This window comes from Marmota flaviventris, chromosome 2 (assembly GCF_047511675.1).
Source record: "Marmota flaviventris isolate mMarFla1 chromosome 2, mMarFla1.hap1, whole genome shotgun sequence".
Taxonomy (NCBI): domain Eukaryota; kingdom Metazoa; phylum Chordata; class Mammalia; order Rodentia; family Sciuridae; genus Marmota; species Marmota flaviventris.
Window position 1 is genome coordinate 22,694,928 of NC_092499.1, and position 16,490 is coordinate 22,711,417.

Genomic DNA, 16,490 nt, shown 5'->3' on the forward strand with positions numbered 1-16,490 from the left:
TACCAGTTAATGCTTCTGATATTACCATTACATTCTTAACTTCATGTAAGGTGGTGTGCTCATTACAAAATTATGAGACCAAGCATTTGAGACAGGTATCGAGTTGTTTTTGAACTGACTAGATTCAACATAAAATTCTAGCATTCCCTCATTCACCTACTTCAGTTTTCTCTAACTCCACAGGACCTGAATGGCAGCCCTCATATGGTCTCTTTTTCCTTTTAGACAATTCTTCCTCACTTCAGGAAGATGAGGAGGTAGAGATGGAGGCCATCACTTGGCAAACCAGCAGTCCAGCTATGAACGGGCACCCTACCCCTCCAGTGACCTCTGCTCGTTTCCCCAGCTGGGTCACTTTTGATGATAATGAAATTAGCCTCCCTTCTCTACCAGTCACCTCTCCTCTGAAGCCAGATATACCATCTATTACATCTGTGGTCCCAGATGCACCTTTTAACTCAACTGGGTCAGTTAAGAGGGATCGTCCCAAGAGCACTTTGATGAACTTTTCCAAACTTCAGAAGTTAGACATTTCCTCCTTAAACCGTCCACCTTTCATACCTGAGGCACCACCTTGGAGGGCAACCAATCCTTTCTTGAATGAGACTTTACAGGATATACAGCCCTCTCCTATCAACCCTTTCAGTGCTTTCTTTGAGGAACAGGAGAGGCGTTCCCAAAACAGTTCCATTTCCAGTACCACAGGCAAAAGCCAAAGAGATTCACTCATCGTCATCTACCAGGATGCCATCAGTTTTGATGATTCAAGCAAAAGTCAGTCACACTCTGATGCTGTTGAAAAACTTAAACAGCTCCACATCGATGATCCTGATCATTTTGGCAGCACAACACTACCTGATGATGACCCAGTAGCCTGGATTGAGCTAGATGCTCACCCGCCTGGGCCAGCTTTGTCCCAGCCCAGGGATGGGTGGCCAATGATGCTGAGGATCCCGGAGAAGAAAAACATCATGTCCTCCAGGCACTGGGGACCAATCTACATCAAACTAACGGACAGTGGTTACCTGCAGCTCTACTATGAGCAGGGCCTAGAGAAACCATTTCGTGAGTTCAAGTTGGAGATGTACCATGAGGTGTCCGAACCCCGGCTTCAAAACTATGATGAGAATGGTAGGATCCACAGCCTACGGATTGACCGAGTCAGCTACAAGGAGAAGAAGAAATACCAACCCAAACCTGCTGTAGCCCACACAGCAGAGAGGGAACAAGTGATTAAGCTGGGTACCACCAGTTATGATGATTTCCTGAGCTTCATCCGTGCAGTTCAGGACCGTCTCATGGATCTGCCGGTGTTATCAATGGACCTGAGCACAGTTGGTCTGAACTACCTCGAAGAGGAGATCACAGTGGATGTCAAAGACGAATTCTCTGGCATTGTGAGCAAAGGAGACAACCAGATTCTCCAGCACCACGTCTTAACACGAATCCACATTTTGAGTTTTCTCTCTGGGCTCGCGGAGTGCCGCTTGGGCCTTAATGACATCCTTGTGAAAGGAAATGAAATCGTTTCCCGGCAGGATATAATGCCCACCACAACCACAAAGTGGATTAAGCTCCATGAATGCCGTTTTCATGGGTGTGTGGATGAGGATGTGTTCAGTAGCTCTCGGGTTATTCTCTTCAACCCTTTGGATGCGTGCCGGTTTGAGCTCATGCGGTTCAGGACAGTGTTTGCTGAGAAGTCCTTGCCTTTCATGCTCAGGACCGCAGCCAGTATCAACGGGGCAGAGGTGGAGGTGCAAAGCTGGCTGAGGATGTCATCTGGTTTCTCCTCTAACCGTGACCCTCTCACCCAGGTTCCCTGCGAGAATGTAATGGTGCGTTACCCAGTGCCCAGTGAGTGGGTGAAAAACTTCCGCAGGGAAAGTGTCCTTGGGGAAAAGTCTCTGAAAGCCAAAGTGAATCGGGGGGCAAGTTTTGGCTCAACTAGTGTCTCTGGTTCTGAGCCTGTCATGAGAGTAACACTGGGAACTGCCAAGTATGAGCATGCCTTCAACGCCATCGTGTGGAGGATAAACCGGCTGCCTGACAAAAACTCAGGTAGGTCAGGGTTTCTCTTCTGTGGAAACGCCCATATGCTCCCTGAAAGCTGGGATCACCTTCCATATCTTCATCCTGTATCAAGTGCTTGCTTTTGTTGTGTGGTGGGAATGGTAATGAATGGGGAGGGGCACCAGAATAATTGAAATATTTGTGCAAAATAACAAGCATGGTGACCTAGTTCACTCCATCTTTTCAGCTCCTTGTTATCATAAATCTTCCATAAAAATATGTATTACTCTGCTCAGCTAAGCCGATAAGCAGCTTTCCAAGGAAGCTTCTGAATGTTTATTCTTTTGGGACTCATTAAAGTATTAACTGTGGTGTTAGAAGCAGTCCATTTCCAGATCCTACCTTGGAAGGCTTCTGGGTTCTGAAGAGGCATCTTTCTAGCTGTGCCCTGAATGTAGGTGAAAGGGCCAGTTTGTAGCCAATCATAATTACACATGAAAAGTTAAATTTCTGAGCTTCACTCTGTGAAGCCTGTCAGTCAAAATATCTCAAACTCAAAGTTTGGCTCTGGGACTTTGGGATGGGCAAGAAGGGAAGTGGGCTTCCAATCAGACTGAAGATCCAGCTAGAGCATGAAGGTCCAAATGAGCCCAAATTTCATCAGGCATGAAGTAAAGCAAGGAATGTTTTATTTAAACAAACAGAAAGCATACCAACCCTAGCTGGCCTGCTCCCAGCTGTGGGGGATGCTCTTGTGCTTGATTGAGCCCAGAAGGCAATTACTTTCCTTGTTGGTCCAGAGAGATTTAGTGACATGACAAAACAAGGCAGCAATCAAACCAGCTCTAATAGCTTTCTTTCTTAGAGTAGGCCTGGGTGACCCCAGTGGCAGGAACAAGCTCATGATCCCATGAGCCTTCAAACCATTCTCTTCTTGTTTGTAATAAATTGTGCCCATCTGTTAACAAAAGTGGATTTGCTAGTGGAGCAAAAAGAATAAGCTTTGGGGAAACTCCTGATTGATATGTGTAGCTATGCTTTCATCCATTTTCACAATTAACTCCTAACTGTGTATTCAGAGTGTTCCTCTCCTGGTCAGCAGGTGGAGTGGCTATGTTACCATATCCTAGGTGCAATATGACATGATAGCAAGAAGCAGTACTGTCGGGAAACTCCTCAGGCAGCCCAGAGAGCTGGTGCACACCAGGCACTGTGTGTCAGACACTGGGTGTAGCAGTGCAATCTGATGAGACAATAGGGCTTCTGTTGTTTGAGGCTGGGTTTGCTACCCTCTATTCCTAAATTGACAGAATTTCTAAAACAAAGTCTTCCTCTCTTTGCTTGCTTCTTCACTTCTCTTGAAGTCAACACCGTGTTCTCCTGGTGAACACTCTGCAATTTCTATGTCAGCCATAGACTCGCAACTTTCCAGGGAAGTAAAAACACTGAATCCCCCCATGGCACAAAAGCCCTGGGGAAGAGAGCACTGTGGAATTACTGCACTTCCAAGCTGGAAGGGACCATGGGGAACTCAGCCAAACCTCTTCATTCTACAGATGAGAAATTAAGGCCCTGGAGGTGATGTGACTCATCTAAAGTCTCACAACCACATCCAGGGCTCTTTTGTCAATACCACAGTTCCCACTTACATGGCAATAGATGAAGCCAAACAGACACAAACTTGAAATAATTTCTGTTATAAGAACAGAGATTCGCAGTTTTCTCAATGCATACAAGCATATCTCAAAGTGATTTAAAACATTTAAAAGTACTGTATAAGGGTTTTGATTATAAGCAACAAACACTGACCTTAAGAGAAGGAGAGGGAGGGAGGAATGAAAGAAATAAGAAAGGAAGGAAGAAAAGAAAGAGAGACAGGCTGGATGAATATGAATAGTTCAGAGAACTGAAGAAAAGTTTGAACAGACAGACATCAGAAAAGGCAGCTCTGGAATAGCCCTCATAACTAGTGGATTTCTCCTCAGGGTGCAGCCACTGGGACAAATGGTCACCACCATTTTCTGTCTCATTGCCAAGTGGATCCAGGCGAGGCGTGTCCAGGGCATTTTGACTCATCTAAGCATCAAGCTGATATTCAGCAGCAGGGAAGATTATTTCTCAAAAGAAGAGAAAAAAAAAAAAGATTGCTACCAGAAAAAGGTGGAAATGGACACAGGACAGGGACAAAGCAATATAGGTCTTCAGCAAACATTTTTCTTAATGCTTCCCAGTAGAAAATATTCAATAGCTCAAGGCCAAGTAAATGCAGCAAGTATGTTACTAGTTTACTAGAACCTTATTTGTGGGAGATTTTTAACATACAGGACAGCATAAGGATATTTAAAGATGTTCCTTACCTAAACCCCTGACACCATGCTTTTTCTATCATGGCTATATTATAATATTTTTAGTAGTGACCCCCAATAGAGACTTCTTGTACTACTTCTGGCCCATGGTATGTTTCTGAACCCATTCAGGAAATTAATAGTACTCTCTTCTGGAAACAAGCTATATATGATCTATGCCCTGATCAGACTGCAATTTCCTACCATAACTGGAAATCACTGTGCCCAGCCCTTGCCCTCTCATCCTATGCTCCATCCATGAAACAAGAAAACTGATGATGATCTATTAGTAATAGCCCCATTTTCCTGAATTCTTCTATCTAGGTGTTAGTCTTAGCAAATCACCTTTTAAGGTTTTTTTTTTTTTGTTTGTTTGTTTTAATGACTTCCACCTCCATTTACAGGGGCCCAGCAGAAGTCAAAAGGCCCAGCCGGCTGAGAGGCCTGAACCTCTCCACACACACTCCTACCTACCTTGGCCCTGCTTCTGCATCCCACAGTTGGTGTGGCAGGCAGACTACAGGTAGCATGGGCCAGCAAGTGTGCAGCCACCGTGGGCTTGTTCTCTTCTTAGCCCCCAGGAAACCATGTAGCTGCTTTTGAATTCCATACTGCTTCCAACCAGCAGGGCCCAGCCAAGTGCACAAACCCAGCTAAATGTTCCAAGGATTCCTCCCACCGAAATCTCAACAGTTTTTTCTTAATCTTAGGAGATGCTGGAAATAAGTCCTGCTTACTCCACAGGTCTCACAAGAGGAAATAAAGCATTCTATCCTACATAGGTAACTTTGCTGGAATTCTAGTTCTCTTTAGATCAGGTAAAGATAAAACAATTCCAATAAGAATAAAGCCTTTTGGGAAAAAAAAAAAAAAAAACCCTGAAGTTTAATGTTACATTTTCTCATTTTCATCAAGGAAAATAACATAATGTGTAGGCTTTTTTTTAGCTCATTACTGTGAATTAAACTATACCAGTTTTCAAATTACACTTAAGTGTCCACCAGCCTCACACATCTAATAATGGAGGCGAGGAATCTAGGAAAAGATGTTGCTTTCAGAGTTTGCTGTGAAAGGAGGGAGTCACTTTTGTAAAAGAAATGAGTTTTCAGTATTCCAACAACATGCAAATAAAGGTAAATTAGATAAAAGCAGTTAATCAAGTTCTTAGTAAAAGACTCTTTCTATGTATGTTGTATTTTCTAATTCTATAGCAGCATATTGAGAAGAATTTAGGGCATAATTTGGAGTCAGAGTCAGATCTGAGTTTGATTCTCAGCTCTACTGCTTAATGTGGTGTGACCTCAGGCAATGAATTTAACCTTCTCAGAGAAACCCAATTTTTCTCATCTGTAAAATAGGGCTATTAATACCTAGCTCATTCAGAATGAAATTAAGATAAATCTTTTTTAAATGTTCAGCACAGTATCAAGTCTGTAACAAATGTCAGTGAATGATAGCTATATAATTACATCTGTGGTACACAATTAAGAAGATATATGTAGATTCACTTTCAAATAATGTAATTTCTACAATTACATGTATCTTATTTAAATTCCTTTCCTAAAAACTAGTGCAAATTTTTCAGTTAATTTCCCAAAGTCTTACTCTTTACAAGTTACCATTGAATTAGGTTACATTTATGAAACAGCAAAACAATACTTCACTCTGTAATGTTTTCCTTGGAGAGTAGGTGTGTACCTTCTTAATTTCTGAGTTTGAAAGTCCTATCCTGCCCAGTAAAAAAGGGGGGGAGGGAATTGTTTACTCAGGGACAATGGATAACTAAGGAGATGTTTCAGTTACACCATTAAGTCAACTAGAAAGCTCAGGCATTTTCTAGCCATGACCTTGGACAGCTCACTTTGTTTCATGGTCTGAAAGTGAGGATGATATTATGACTTCAAGGGTTTTGTTGTGAAGATTCAGTGAGAATACCTGTGGAAAGCACTTAGCCTCCTGCAGGCACAGGGCATTCAACAATCATTTCCTGCTGTGCTTGAAGAATGGCAGAAAGCTTGAAGGGTTAAAGTCATAGAACTAAGCTCTAATCCCCCCCCCCCAAGTCTAATAATAATTCTCAAACAAAAATCAAATCCTTAATTTGCCATCCAAGTATAATTACATATAGACTTATAGAATTGGAGCAGCAAGGGGCTGTGCCTGGCATACACCAGCCCACCCTTTTGTTATCCCTTCCATCTCCCCACTTTACAGTTGAGGAATTGAGACCTGGGGAGAACAAAAGACTTGGGTGTGGACTCTATGCCACTTGCATTGCAGCTGGAAGCCAATGCATGGTATTCTGATGTGGATCAGTTATTCTGAGGTGTGTACCACACTTTCCCTAATACATGTGTGCTGTCTATAAGGCTTTTGTCACTTACATATGTCATTCACCCACAGAAATATGCTAAAAGCCTTTTTGAAAATATGAAATGGTATTAAGAAAAGTCAACTCATCCTTCAAAGGAAAGCAATGATTTTGCTCCAGGTGGCTGTCATTGATGTTTTACTATGTGCTAAGTGCTGATCCCTTTTATTCTATTCTTTCAATCTACAACCCCTTTTAGTTTGTACTGCATCCACATATCACCCTGATCTATGCAGGCAGAATGGTCTGTTTCTCAGGCTATGGGTTTTATTGATAGGATACTGGGCAGTGGTCATTAGACAATGTTTTATCAAATGGTCTAAGGCATACAGAGCCTGCAGCAGCAAATCCTCCAATTAACACTGAACCATCTGTAAGACTGCCAGGTGCCCAGCCTACTGGTCTCCTTTGTTACTGAGGTAGCTCTTTTGACCTTTTTAAAATTTTTTAAATTCATCCCCAAAGAACCTGACCTGGATTCTTTCTTTCATAGCTTCTGGTCACCCACACTGTTTCTTTTGCCACCTTGAACTTGGTTCTGACCGGGAAGTGCCTTCCAGATTTGCCAGTCATGTGGATGTTGAGTTCAACATGCCCACAACTTCTGCCTCCAAAGCCGCTGTGAGATCCATCTCCGTGGAAGATAAGACTGATGTCAGGAAGTGGGTCAATTATTCAGCACATTACAGCTACAAGGTAGCCTTGGGAGGGGTCTGCCTGATGTTTGCAAGCCCATCTCTTAACACTACTACCCTCCCCCTCCTTAATCCTTTTAGCAATGCTTACTGTTGTGCAGAGTATGCTCTTAGCATTCTAGAGGAAGTACACATACATAGCTGTGGATGAGTCTGCTCTGATTTTAATGAATGATCTCTTGTGAGCAAGACAAAGGTTGGAAAAAAATAAAGGGGCTGTTTACAGAGGAGAATGCAATGTCTCTGTCCTTGTGAATAACAGCAGTAGAAAGAACAGAGGGCCTGGTGTGGTAGTGCACACTTGTAATCCCAGTGGCTTGGGAAGCTGAGACAGGTTCAAAACCAGCCTCAGCAACTTAGCAAGACCCTGTCTCAAAATAAAAAATAAAAAGGGCTGGGAATGTCCTCAGTGGTTAAGTGCCTCTGGGTTCAATCTCTGGTACCAAGAAAAGAAGAAGAAGAAAAAAGAACAGTGGGTGTAAATTTATTATTATATCATTTGTAATATAGTTTGTTGCAGAATAGTGAATGTGGAAGCAGAAGGGAGTTATCAGGAACTTGTCTAACCCTAAACACATTTCATCAGCATGAGTTGATGAAGTGGATCAAAGCAAATTTAAGACACATATATGACCTGGGCACTGGGCTGTTACAATACAGCAAATTTCTACAATGGTATTAGGATCCAGGCTATGGAAGGAGTAATAAAAATTGTTGTTTTAAACAAGGATTTTGCAAAGTAGTTTAATAATTTCCTATTCACAATGATACCCTTACATTTATATGGTGATTTATGATTCCTCTGTTTCCTTAGTTGTGTGGTCTAAAACATTTAACTACCCAAAAGAACAAATACTCCATCTTGTGGCCAGGAAAAAAAATAGCATTTTCCTCAAGCATGACCCTGTGCTGTCTTGAATCATTACCCTCCAAATGGAGCGGTAAACTGAGAGAAGCAACCTTAATTATGAAATTCCTGAGCTTGAGGGATTCCCTGCCTGACTTATCAAAGGCTTCATTTGAAGTGTGTTATTTTCAAGTGGAGATTTATTTATTGAACCCTTTGAAAAGACAGCATATTTTGCAGAAGATATGGTAGAACTATAAACACTTCACTACTTCTAGTTTGGAGGCTTTTAAAGTGGTAAAATATTTGGAAAGGTTTAAAGAATCAGTTACAAAGGAATTTATTTATTTGATAAACATTCATCAATTGCCTCCTGTTTTTCTATATTATTAGATAAAATGGTGAACAAGATCTTGGCCCTGTCCTGTGGAGCCAGACTAGTGTATGAGATACAGTAGAAATATTCATAGGGGAAGCACAAAAGTCTGCTTAATGAGTCCAGAACACAGACAATCTTTGAGTAACTATGCATGACAAACAATAAGAATTTTTCAGGTAATCCATGAGGAAGAGGGAATTTCAGATCATGTGAAGAACATATGCAAAGCGAAAGTCATGATGATACACTAGGGCCAGTAGCTCCAACATGGATAACCTGACATTAGTACAATTACAAGGAATCCTAAAAGACACTACCAAGATTCTTTTTAGTTTTTGTGCCCTTCCTTCTTTCCTTCTTTCCTTCCTTCCCTCCTTTCTTGTTATTGTTTTGTTTTGATGTTTTCTCCAATTTTTATTTTGGCAGGTGGAAATTGAACAAAAAAAGAGTTTGAAGCCAGACTTTGAAGGAGATGAAGTAGACAATCCCAAGGAGTGTGGGATACAGTGACAAAGCCTTCAGTGAGGAACCTGATCCAAGAGTCATGACAGGGTGTCTTCCTGAATAGCTGAGGTTTAAGTCAATACCTGCTGTGGCCACTCCATGCTGGGAACAGTCCATCCGATCTTCTCATTTACAGTCACCTGTATTTTAGCAGGAACCCTGAGGTGGCTGCTGTGGAGAGAGGCTTGTTGAGTCTGACCATACCTGAAGCACATGGTTCACCTGACTTTTGGAGCTTACTGTGTAATTGAGCCTCCTTGTCTTTTTTCTGCTTATATCAGAGCACTGGCTTATGGTTTTTTGTGACTGTTAGAGTCTGTAAAAGAACCTCCAACATCAGTGTTGGCATGATTTCTTTCTGATGTTCATCTGCCACTCATGAATTTCTGAAAAAAGTCAAAAAGCAGTCTTAAGAATTCATATCTGTCACCAGGCACAGTGACACATACCTATAATCACAGTGACTCAGGAGGCTGAGAAAGGAGGATCACAAGTTCGAGGCCAGCATCATCCATTTAGTGAGGCCCTCAGCAACTTAGTGATACCCATCTTAAAAAATAGAAAGTGCTAAGGATATGGCTCAGTAGTGAAGTACCCCCTGGATCAATCCCTAGTATCAATTTTTTTTTTTTAGTATCTGTCACTTCACTCCTCTAGAAAAGGTTCAGAAAAGGTTCACAACAAATTTCTTCTTTGGGTCTACTAGACCTTTCATAGAAATCTCCATTCTTTAAATGTTAACACTATGCAACAGAAATTTTTCAGATTTCCTCCTGGTTCTAGATTGTTTAGATTGAAACACTTTTTCCATTTCTCTTGAGATTTCAGTCAAAGGATTTGCTGTCCTAAATTACAATAGACAATAGGAAAAGGCCTATTAGGATATATTTTTATTCTGTGATTGGACCTACATTCTGCAAATGGATTGGACTAGATTTACATTCTGTTGAAGGGAAAGCAAAATTGAACTTATTTCCTTTCTCCTCATTCTGACGAAAAGGGACATTAAATTTAAGATTATATACATATCAGGAGACACTTTCAATCTCATTAAATTCCCAAATTCACACTGAAAAATACAGGCCACTTCTGATTCCTGAAGCAACATACACACACACACACACGCACGCACACACGCTTGCACACTCTATACCTCAGGCAGTTGTCAGGGGCATTTGGGAGTTCTTTTTATACCTTCGTAGCCAATATACTGTTACATGGCTCTTCAGCTCACTTAATAGGAGATTTAAGCTGAAAAGATAATTTTAAAGATTGAATGAGCTTTCCCACAAAATTCAGAGTTTGATAATCACAGTATTATAATAGATCAAAAATGCAGAAAACTGTAGGGTAAGGGTGGGGAAAAGCCATATTTATCAATGTTGTGAACATTAAATCCTGATTCTAAGAGTCAGGACATTCTGCCTTCTTTTCCTGCTTACCTCTGTTTCTTATTTGTACCTTGGTGTTTTCTCTCATGAAGAATGGAGTGAGGGGACAGAAAGTACACTTTTATCAGCTTTGTACATAATAGAGAAATAAATAATATCTCCAGTTTTGGAATGACCAATTTCAGGACTAATTTATTCAATGAATATTCATTGAATTCTAACTATGTACTGATAATAGGTTATAAAAATTGTTACAATATTTTAAAGTTATCTAAGCACAGGAGTGAATCTATAAAAGAATGAGTTGGATAGGCATTAATGAGAAACCCTTTTTCTGAGTTTTTAAAATGCAACCCTTTAAGTATAGAGTAGAATACCATGTGAATGTGTGTGTTTATGTGTGTGTTCATAAACAAGGTCATTAGGAAGACATTTCTGTAGCTATTCATGTAAAAATATTTTCTTAGGGAAATGATAGTTCAGTTTTGAATTGGGAGAATACTGTAGCAATTCACAAAACTAATGCATTCAACCTATGTCAAATGAAGTTTAGAAAGTTCTGCAAGATGTATTGGTCAGTACACATCTGGATGGAGGGCTGGGTTCAGTTATAGATACTGTATTTTAAGAGAGGCATTAATAACTTGATTGTCCACAAGCAGGTGATCAGGGTTGTGCAGAGTCTGATTATATAAGAAATAGGGGACTAGCTACCCTGAGGAACAGAAGATATAGCTGGGAAGGGAGTACAGGGAAGGAGGGAATATTATAATAGCTGCCTCAAAATTTCTGTTGATCTATAAAAAGAGGAAATAGATTTGTTTTGTGTAGCTTCAGAGGGCAAAAATAAGAATAAAGAGGAACTTTACAGATAAAAGATGTCTGCTTTAATATAAGAAAGAATTTTCTAAGAAAAGTTGTTCTAAAGAGGAATAAACTCAAGTGTAAAATTTCCTGTTGCTGCCTATGCCCAAAGGTTACAATAACCACCTATCCTGGGTGCTATGAAAGGGACTCTCACATTTAGATTTGGGTTCGATGATTACCAAGATCCCTTCTAAATAGTCTCAATAGGAATAAGTCTCTAATTCCAGTGATCTTTTCCTTCTTACATGTTTACATGTTCTTTAGAATATAGCAGAGCCCCCAGAGGGCTTTGTCAAGGGATTTCAAAGCATATCCTTTCCCTGGTTGTACTAAAGGAACTTAAGATTCCTAAGGAGTCTGCTTGGGTTGGAGAGTTGGCAAGATGAATAAGAGCATCCTCACCCGTTCCTTACCAAGCTGAGCACTGTGTCCAGATCCCTGCCTCCCTGCTAGCAGAGCATGCAGATTGCTTGATGGATCTCAGCCCTATCCCCTTGGCTAATTCTCATGCCTTCTTGCTTTCACCTGGACTGTGATTTCTAACCAAAAGTTGGGAAATCCCTTCCATGCTTTCTTCATTCAAGCCAGCCATTTATTACTAATTTTTAAAAACATAACTACCTTGATTTCATCAAATTTGTTTTGCCTCTGATTAAAATCAGAGGGAACTGATTATGGGTAACATTTCAGGGGTTGGGAGATTCAATACAATATATTTTTAGTGTTTTACTAATAACTTCCATAAACACTGCTGGGCAAATTACTTTTTGATGTGCAAATTGTTTGTCACTGTGGACCTGGTTGGTTTTTTGTTTGTTTGTTTGTTTTGTGTGTGTAGGGAGTTACCAAAAAAATCTTGGTCTATTATCAAAAATGTGAAAATATTAAAAGTGAATTTATTTTACCAATACATAGTGTTACAATAGAACATAAATTAGATGTCACATGACATCAATAGCTGTACTCGCTTTCTAGGGCTTGCTTTTCAACTACACAGTAAAAGAGGGCACAAAATGTATTCATTATGATATGTCAAAGTGGGGAGACCATTCAACCCCCTTTGGTTGCTCTTATAGACATAGTAGTTATTCCTTATCAAAAGTTTGCACTTTGTTCATATTAAATATCACTGGACAGTTGTATTGTGCTTTTTTACTTTCTGTTTGGTTCTTCTTTTATTCTCTACCTTCCTGAATTATTATTAGGGCTCCTAATCCTTGAGAACATTTTTTAATTTAAAATATTTCTTGTTTGAAATGAGACTAATTTTTATTCAAATCCTGTGGTTAGGAGCGAAAGTTTATTTCCCTAGAAACTCAAGTTCCTGAGAAATGTGATGTTGAAGACAAGGAGCACATCTTATTCTTTTTGTTTCCAATAACTAGCACAAAGCTTGGAATTTAATAAGGTTCAGCCACCTTAAATCTTTATTGATAGGGCAAACATATTCATGAAATAAAAGGAAGTTATTTGATATTTAATAAATGTTTGTCAAAAGAAAACTTCCCCTGAAACTCTAAGGCTACCATCAAATACTCATATTAAAGCAAACAAGCAGCTTTTATTTTCTGGAGGATTTAAATAATTTGTCTTGCCAGGCGTGGTGGTGCATGCCTGTAATCTCAGTGGCTTGGGAGGCTGAGGCAGGAGGATCATGAGTTCAAAGCTGGCCTCAGTAAAAAAAGTGAGGTGCTAAGCAACTCAGTAAGACCCTGTCTCTGAGAAAATACAAAATAGGGCTGGAGATGTGGCTCAGTGAGTGCCGTGACTGCCCGAGTTCAATCCCCAGTCCAAAAAAATAATTATTATTTTTCTTTTATTCTTGCCTTGAAAGTCAACTAATAAGAACTGTTGGCACATTTCGTGTGCTACCGAATTTGAACTTAAAATGTACCGTATTCATACTGAGAAACATTTTTATGCCCCAAAGTGCAAAGGCAAGATGTGCTGCCTATAGCCAGATTGATTCAGTTTTGGTGCTGCACGTCAGCTCTATGGGCCCAGACCTTGCCCATTAGAATGGCCAAAGCAGAAGAAAGCATTTGATGGGAGTGCACAGCCAGTCTCAGTGTGCCAGGTCTTTGTTCTCCCCAACATTAACCACAACTGGGGTTACTGTCACCACAGTGATAAAGGTCTGAAAAGGCTGAAACTTGCCAGATGAAATCATGATAAAAGTAATAATTTGATTGGTGGAAAATATGCTATTTTTTTTTCTTAAAGCCTTGGGAATTACTAAACTGGTGTGAGTAGGAAGCACTACCACCCAGCCTACATAGATATATTCTCCCTGTTGGAACTGGTAATTTTTAACTCAAGAATTATTATAAGTTATTTTCAGCATATCCAGAGTTTAGATTATGTGAAGAATGCAATCTAACAGGTATTTTTAACAAAACCAACAAAAATAAAAATTTTAAAAATTATCTGGTAAACAAAGTGTCTCAATACTACACTACCAAATCCCCTCCAAACCATGACAATTCTGTATGTAAAATCAAGACATTCTCACCAAGTTTCTAAGGATGTTTTCTAAACATTAGCAATGCCTAAATGCCCTACAGATCACCAGTTCTTAATTATCTTTTTTGTAAATGAGACTGACTTTGAGTATTATGATTCGTATTTATATACTTTGAGAATTAAAAGTGAAGGAGATATGTAAGGCAACCATAAATGTAGAGAACAAATGTATCTATTAGTAACATTTTCCCATGTGTTAACTGCAGCAAAAATGTGGAATTTTTACATTTCTTTTAGAGTGCCTTAGCAAATCTGCTTGGGAAAATCTAGTCCTATGTTTTGAGAATTGAAAAAGAAAAATGTATCACTCCACTTAAAATTCCAGCCTATAAAGGCAGAAACCTTTCATAATAATATGTTTGGCAGTACCTAGACAAAGGCAAGTAACAACTGGATATAATAAAAAGTTATAAAAGAACAGGCTAAAGAAAATAGTATCTCAATATGAAAAAGTATAAAAAGACATGGAGAATATAGCTTTGGACAATAACCCTCAAAATACTTAACTAGAGGCCTTCTCTTAAAGCTAAAAGTAAGCTGTAGGAAAAAAGATTGCAAGGCAGGGATAAATAACAGAATCATTCAGATCAAGAGGTTATTTGTCCAGTGTCTACTCTGGTCAGGGTGCTGTGTTAGCAGCCAAACACAAGGACACTGAGGATTATTTATATAAAGTTGTTAGTAGGTGTGTGCCATGATGGCTTTATTAAAGGAAAAATTGGCATTTGTATGAATCTCTAGAACATTGTCATGGAGACAATCACTATGTTAATTGACTTGTTATTTTGTCAGTTGGACTTCACTTTCCAATAAGGGAGAGGACTGGACTGATTGTTCAGATTCTTTCCAGCTCTAGTTTTATGAGTTACCTTACAAAATATCCTTTAGTGCCAATTTTTGTGTGATAGTTCCATGCCAATAATACTTCATATATTCTTACAAACCAAGAATTTGAATTTTGAGGACTGAGAAAACCAACTGCTTCATCTTTCTTTATTTTCATGTCTCTACCCTTCACCATCAGCCGGGAAGATGGAAACACAGGAAACCCTGCAATTATCTATCTTTTAGTTGCTTTTAAAACACCAAAGAGGGTGGTGAAGACTAGTGGGAATGCTGCTCTGGAAGCTCCATGGGGTACTACCCCTAAAGCAGTGGTGTGAGTGTGAAGAGAAGCAGACAGTTCTCCAAAATGGACATTAGGATCCCGGTATGACTTCAAGCAGATGTAGCTCTAATCCTCCAAGGTACTGAGGATGTCGGGGTAATCCTTGACTTATAGCCTACATGACCTTTATACAAAAACTGCAGGACTTGAGGGAGGAAGGTGTACTCAGTCAACAGTCTGGGACTATTTGTAAGTTACAGTAAAACCAGAGAGAGAGGGATAGTTCCCTGACACACACCTCCTTTCTCTCAGTAACATAAAAATGTACTTTAAAATTTTTAAAAACATGTACAAGCTACAAAATATAGCTTTTCTCATGTGGTATTTGTGGCTTGACTATGATTTTAGTTTCTTTTCTAGTTGTACTTAATGTCAGATGTAATGGATGAATTCCAACTGCACTGAGCAAGGAATTCCAGCATCCTCTTCCTGTTCACTCCTTTGTTCTGCCTCAGTTCTAGTTGTGGACCCTGTCCAGCAACATGGGGACCTAAGCCTTAAACACCGTTACTTGCCTCCATGTGCTGTAGGATGGCCAACTTAGAGGTATTCCCCTGGTTCCAGGAAAGCAGATTTGCATTCATCTCTCAATAGGAGCCTGTTGGGCTTAAGGGTTTTAAAGAATGGGGTGAGAGAAGGGAATAACGAGAACTCCTCTGGCCCCCAGCCAGCGTGCATTTAATCTTCGTGTCCACTTGCCAACAGAATCTGAAAACACCTTCAAGAGATAAGTCAGAATCGATGTTTTAGCCAGAGGTAACAGAGGAGTGCTGCTCTTTGCCCTCCTTTTTTGTAATGTCCATAGTGAATTTCAATGTGCCAGGGTGGATGAACCCAGGATCCAGTGAATAATTCAGCCCCTTCAACCTTATACTTTCCTTCTTCATCCATCCTCAATCAGTGTGACTTCTTGCATTGTTGTGGTTAATTTTATGTAAAACCAGTTTACTTTAAAAAACGTGCCTATGTAATAAAGTCTACACACTGGCCATCTCTGTAGAGGTGAGGTTTTATTTTAGTTCTGCTTATTACAATCTGTAATGCCTTTTTTTGAGCTTTGAAAATGAACTGTTAATAAAAGTTTTTAAACAAAGTGTCTCACTGTGCAATGTTTAATGAGGATTGGCATAAGGAAGAGTAAATGTTTATTAATAAGGCCCATCACCTAATTCAGATGGTTAGTAGTTATCAGCCAATAAGTTAGCAAGGGGCCCATTAATTATTCTCATCCAATTTTTCATGTATATAATTTACGATATATTTATCGAATTCCTATTTTGTGCCCAATACTGTGAGAAAACAAATGAAAATTATATAATCCTTAAGAAGTACATACATAATAAGAAATGTAAAGGGGCACATAAATAATAAATTCACATTATGTTCC

At 39.6% G+C, this 16,490-nt stretch overlaps 1 protein-coding gene across 5 annotated transcripts in view; it reads left to right on the forward strand.

The window, feature by feature from the left end:
• The window catches only part of Ston2 (stonin 2), a 129,723-nt gene extending 113,527 nt beyond the window's left edge, over nucleotides 1-16,196 (forward strand). For all 5 annotated transcript variants that reach the window (XM_071607628.1, XM_071607631.1, XM_071607629.1 and 2 more), the window contains 3 exons: nucleotides 226-2,061; nucleotides 7,223-7,425; nucleotides 9,077-16,196. In XM_071607628.1, coding sequence (XP_071463729.1) covers nucleotides 226-2,061; nucleotides 7,223-7,425; nucleotides 9,077-9,160 — 2,123 coding nt within the window. In that variant the 3' untranslated portion in view covers nucleotides 9,161-16,196. The remainder of the gene's footprint in view (nucleotides 1-225; nucleotides 2,062-7,222; nucleotides 7,426-9,076) is intronic.
• The last annotated feature ends 294 nt before the right edge of the window (nucleotides 16,197-16,490 follow it).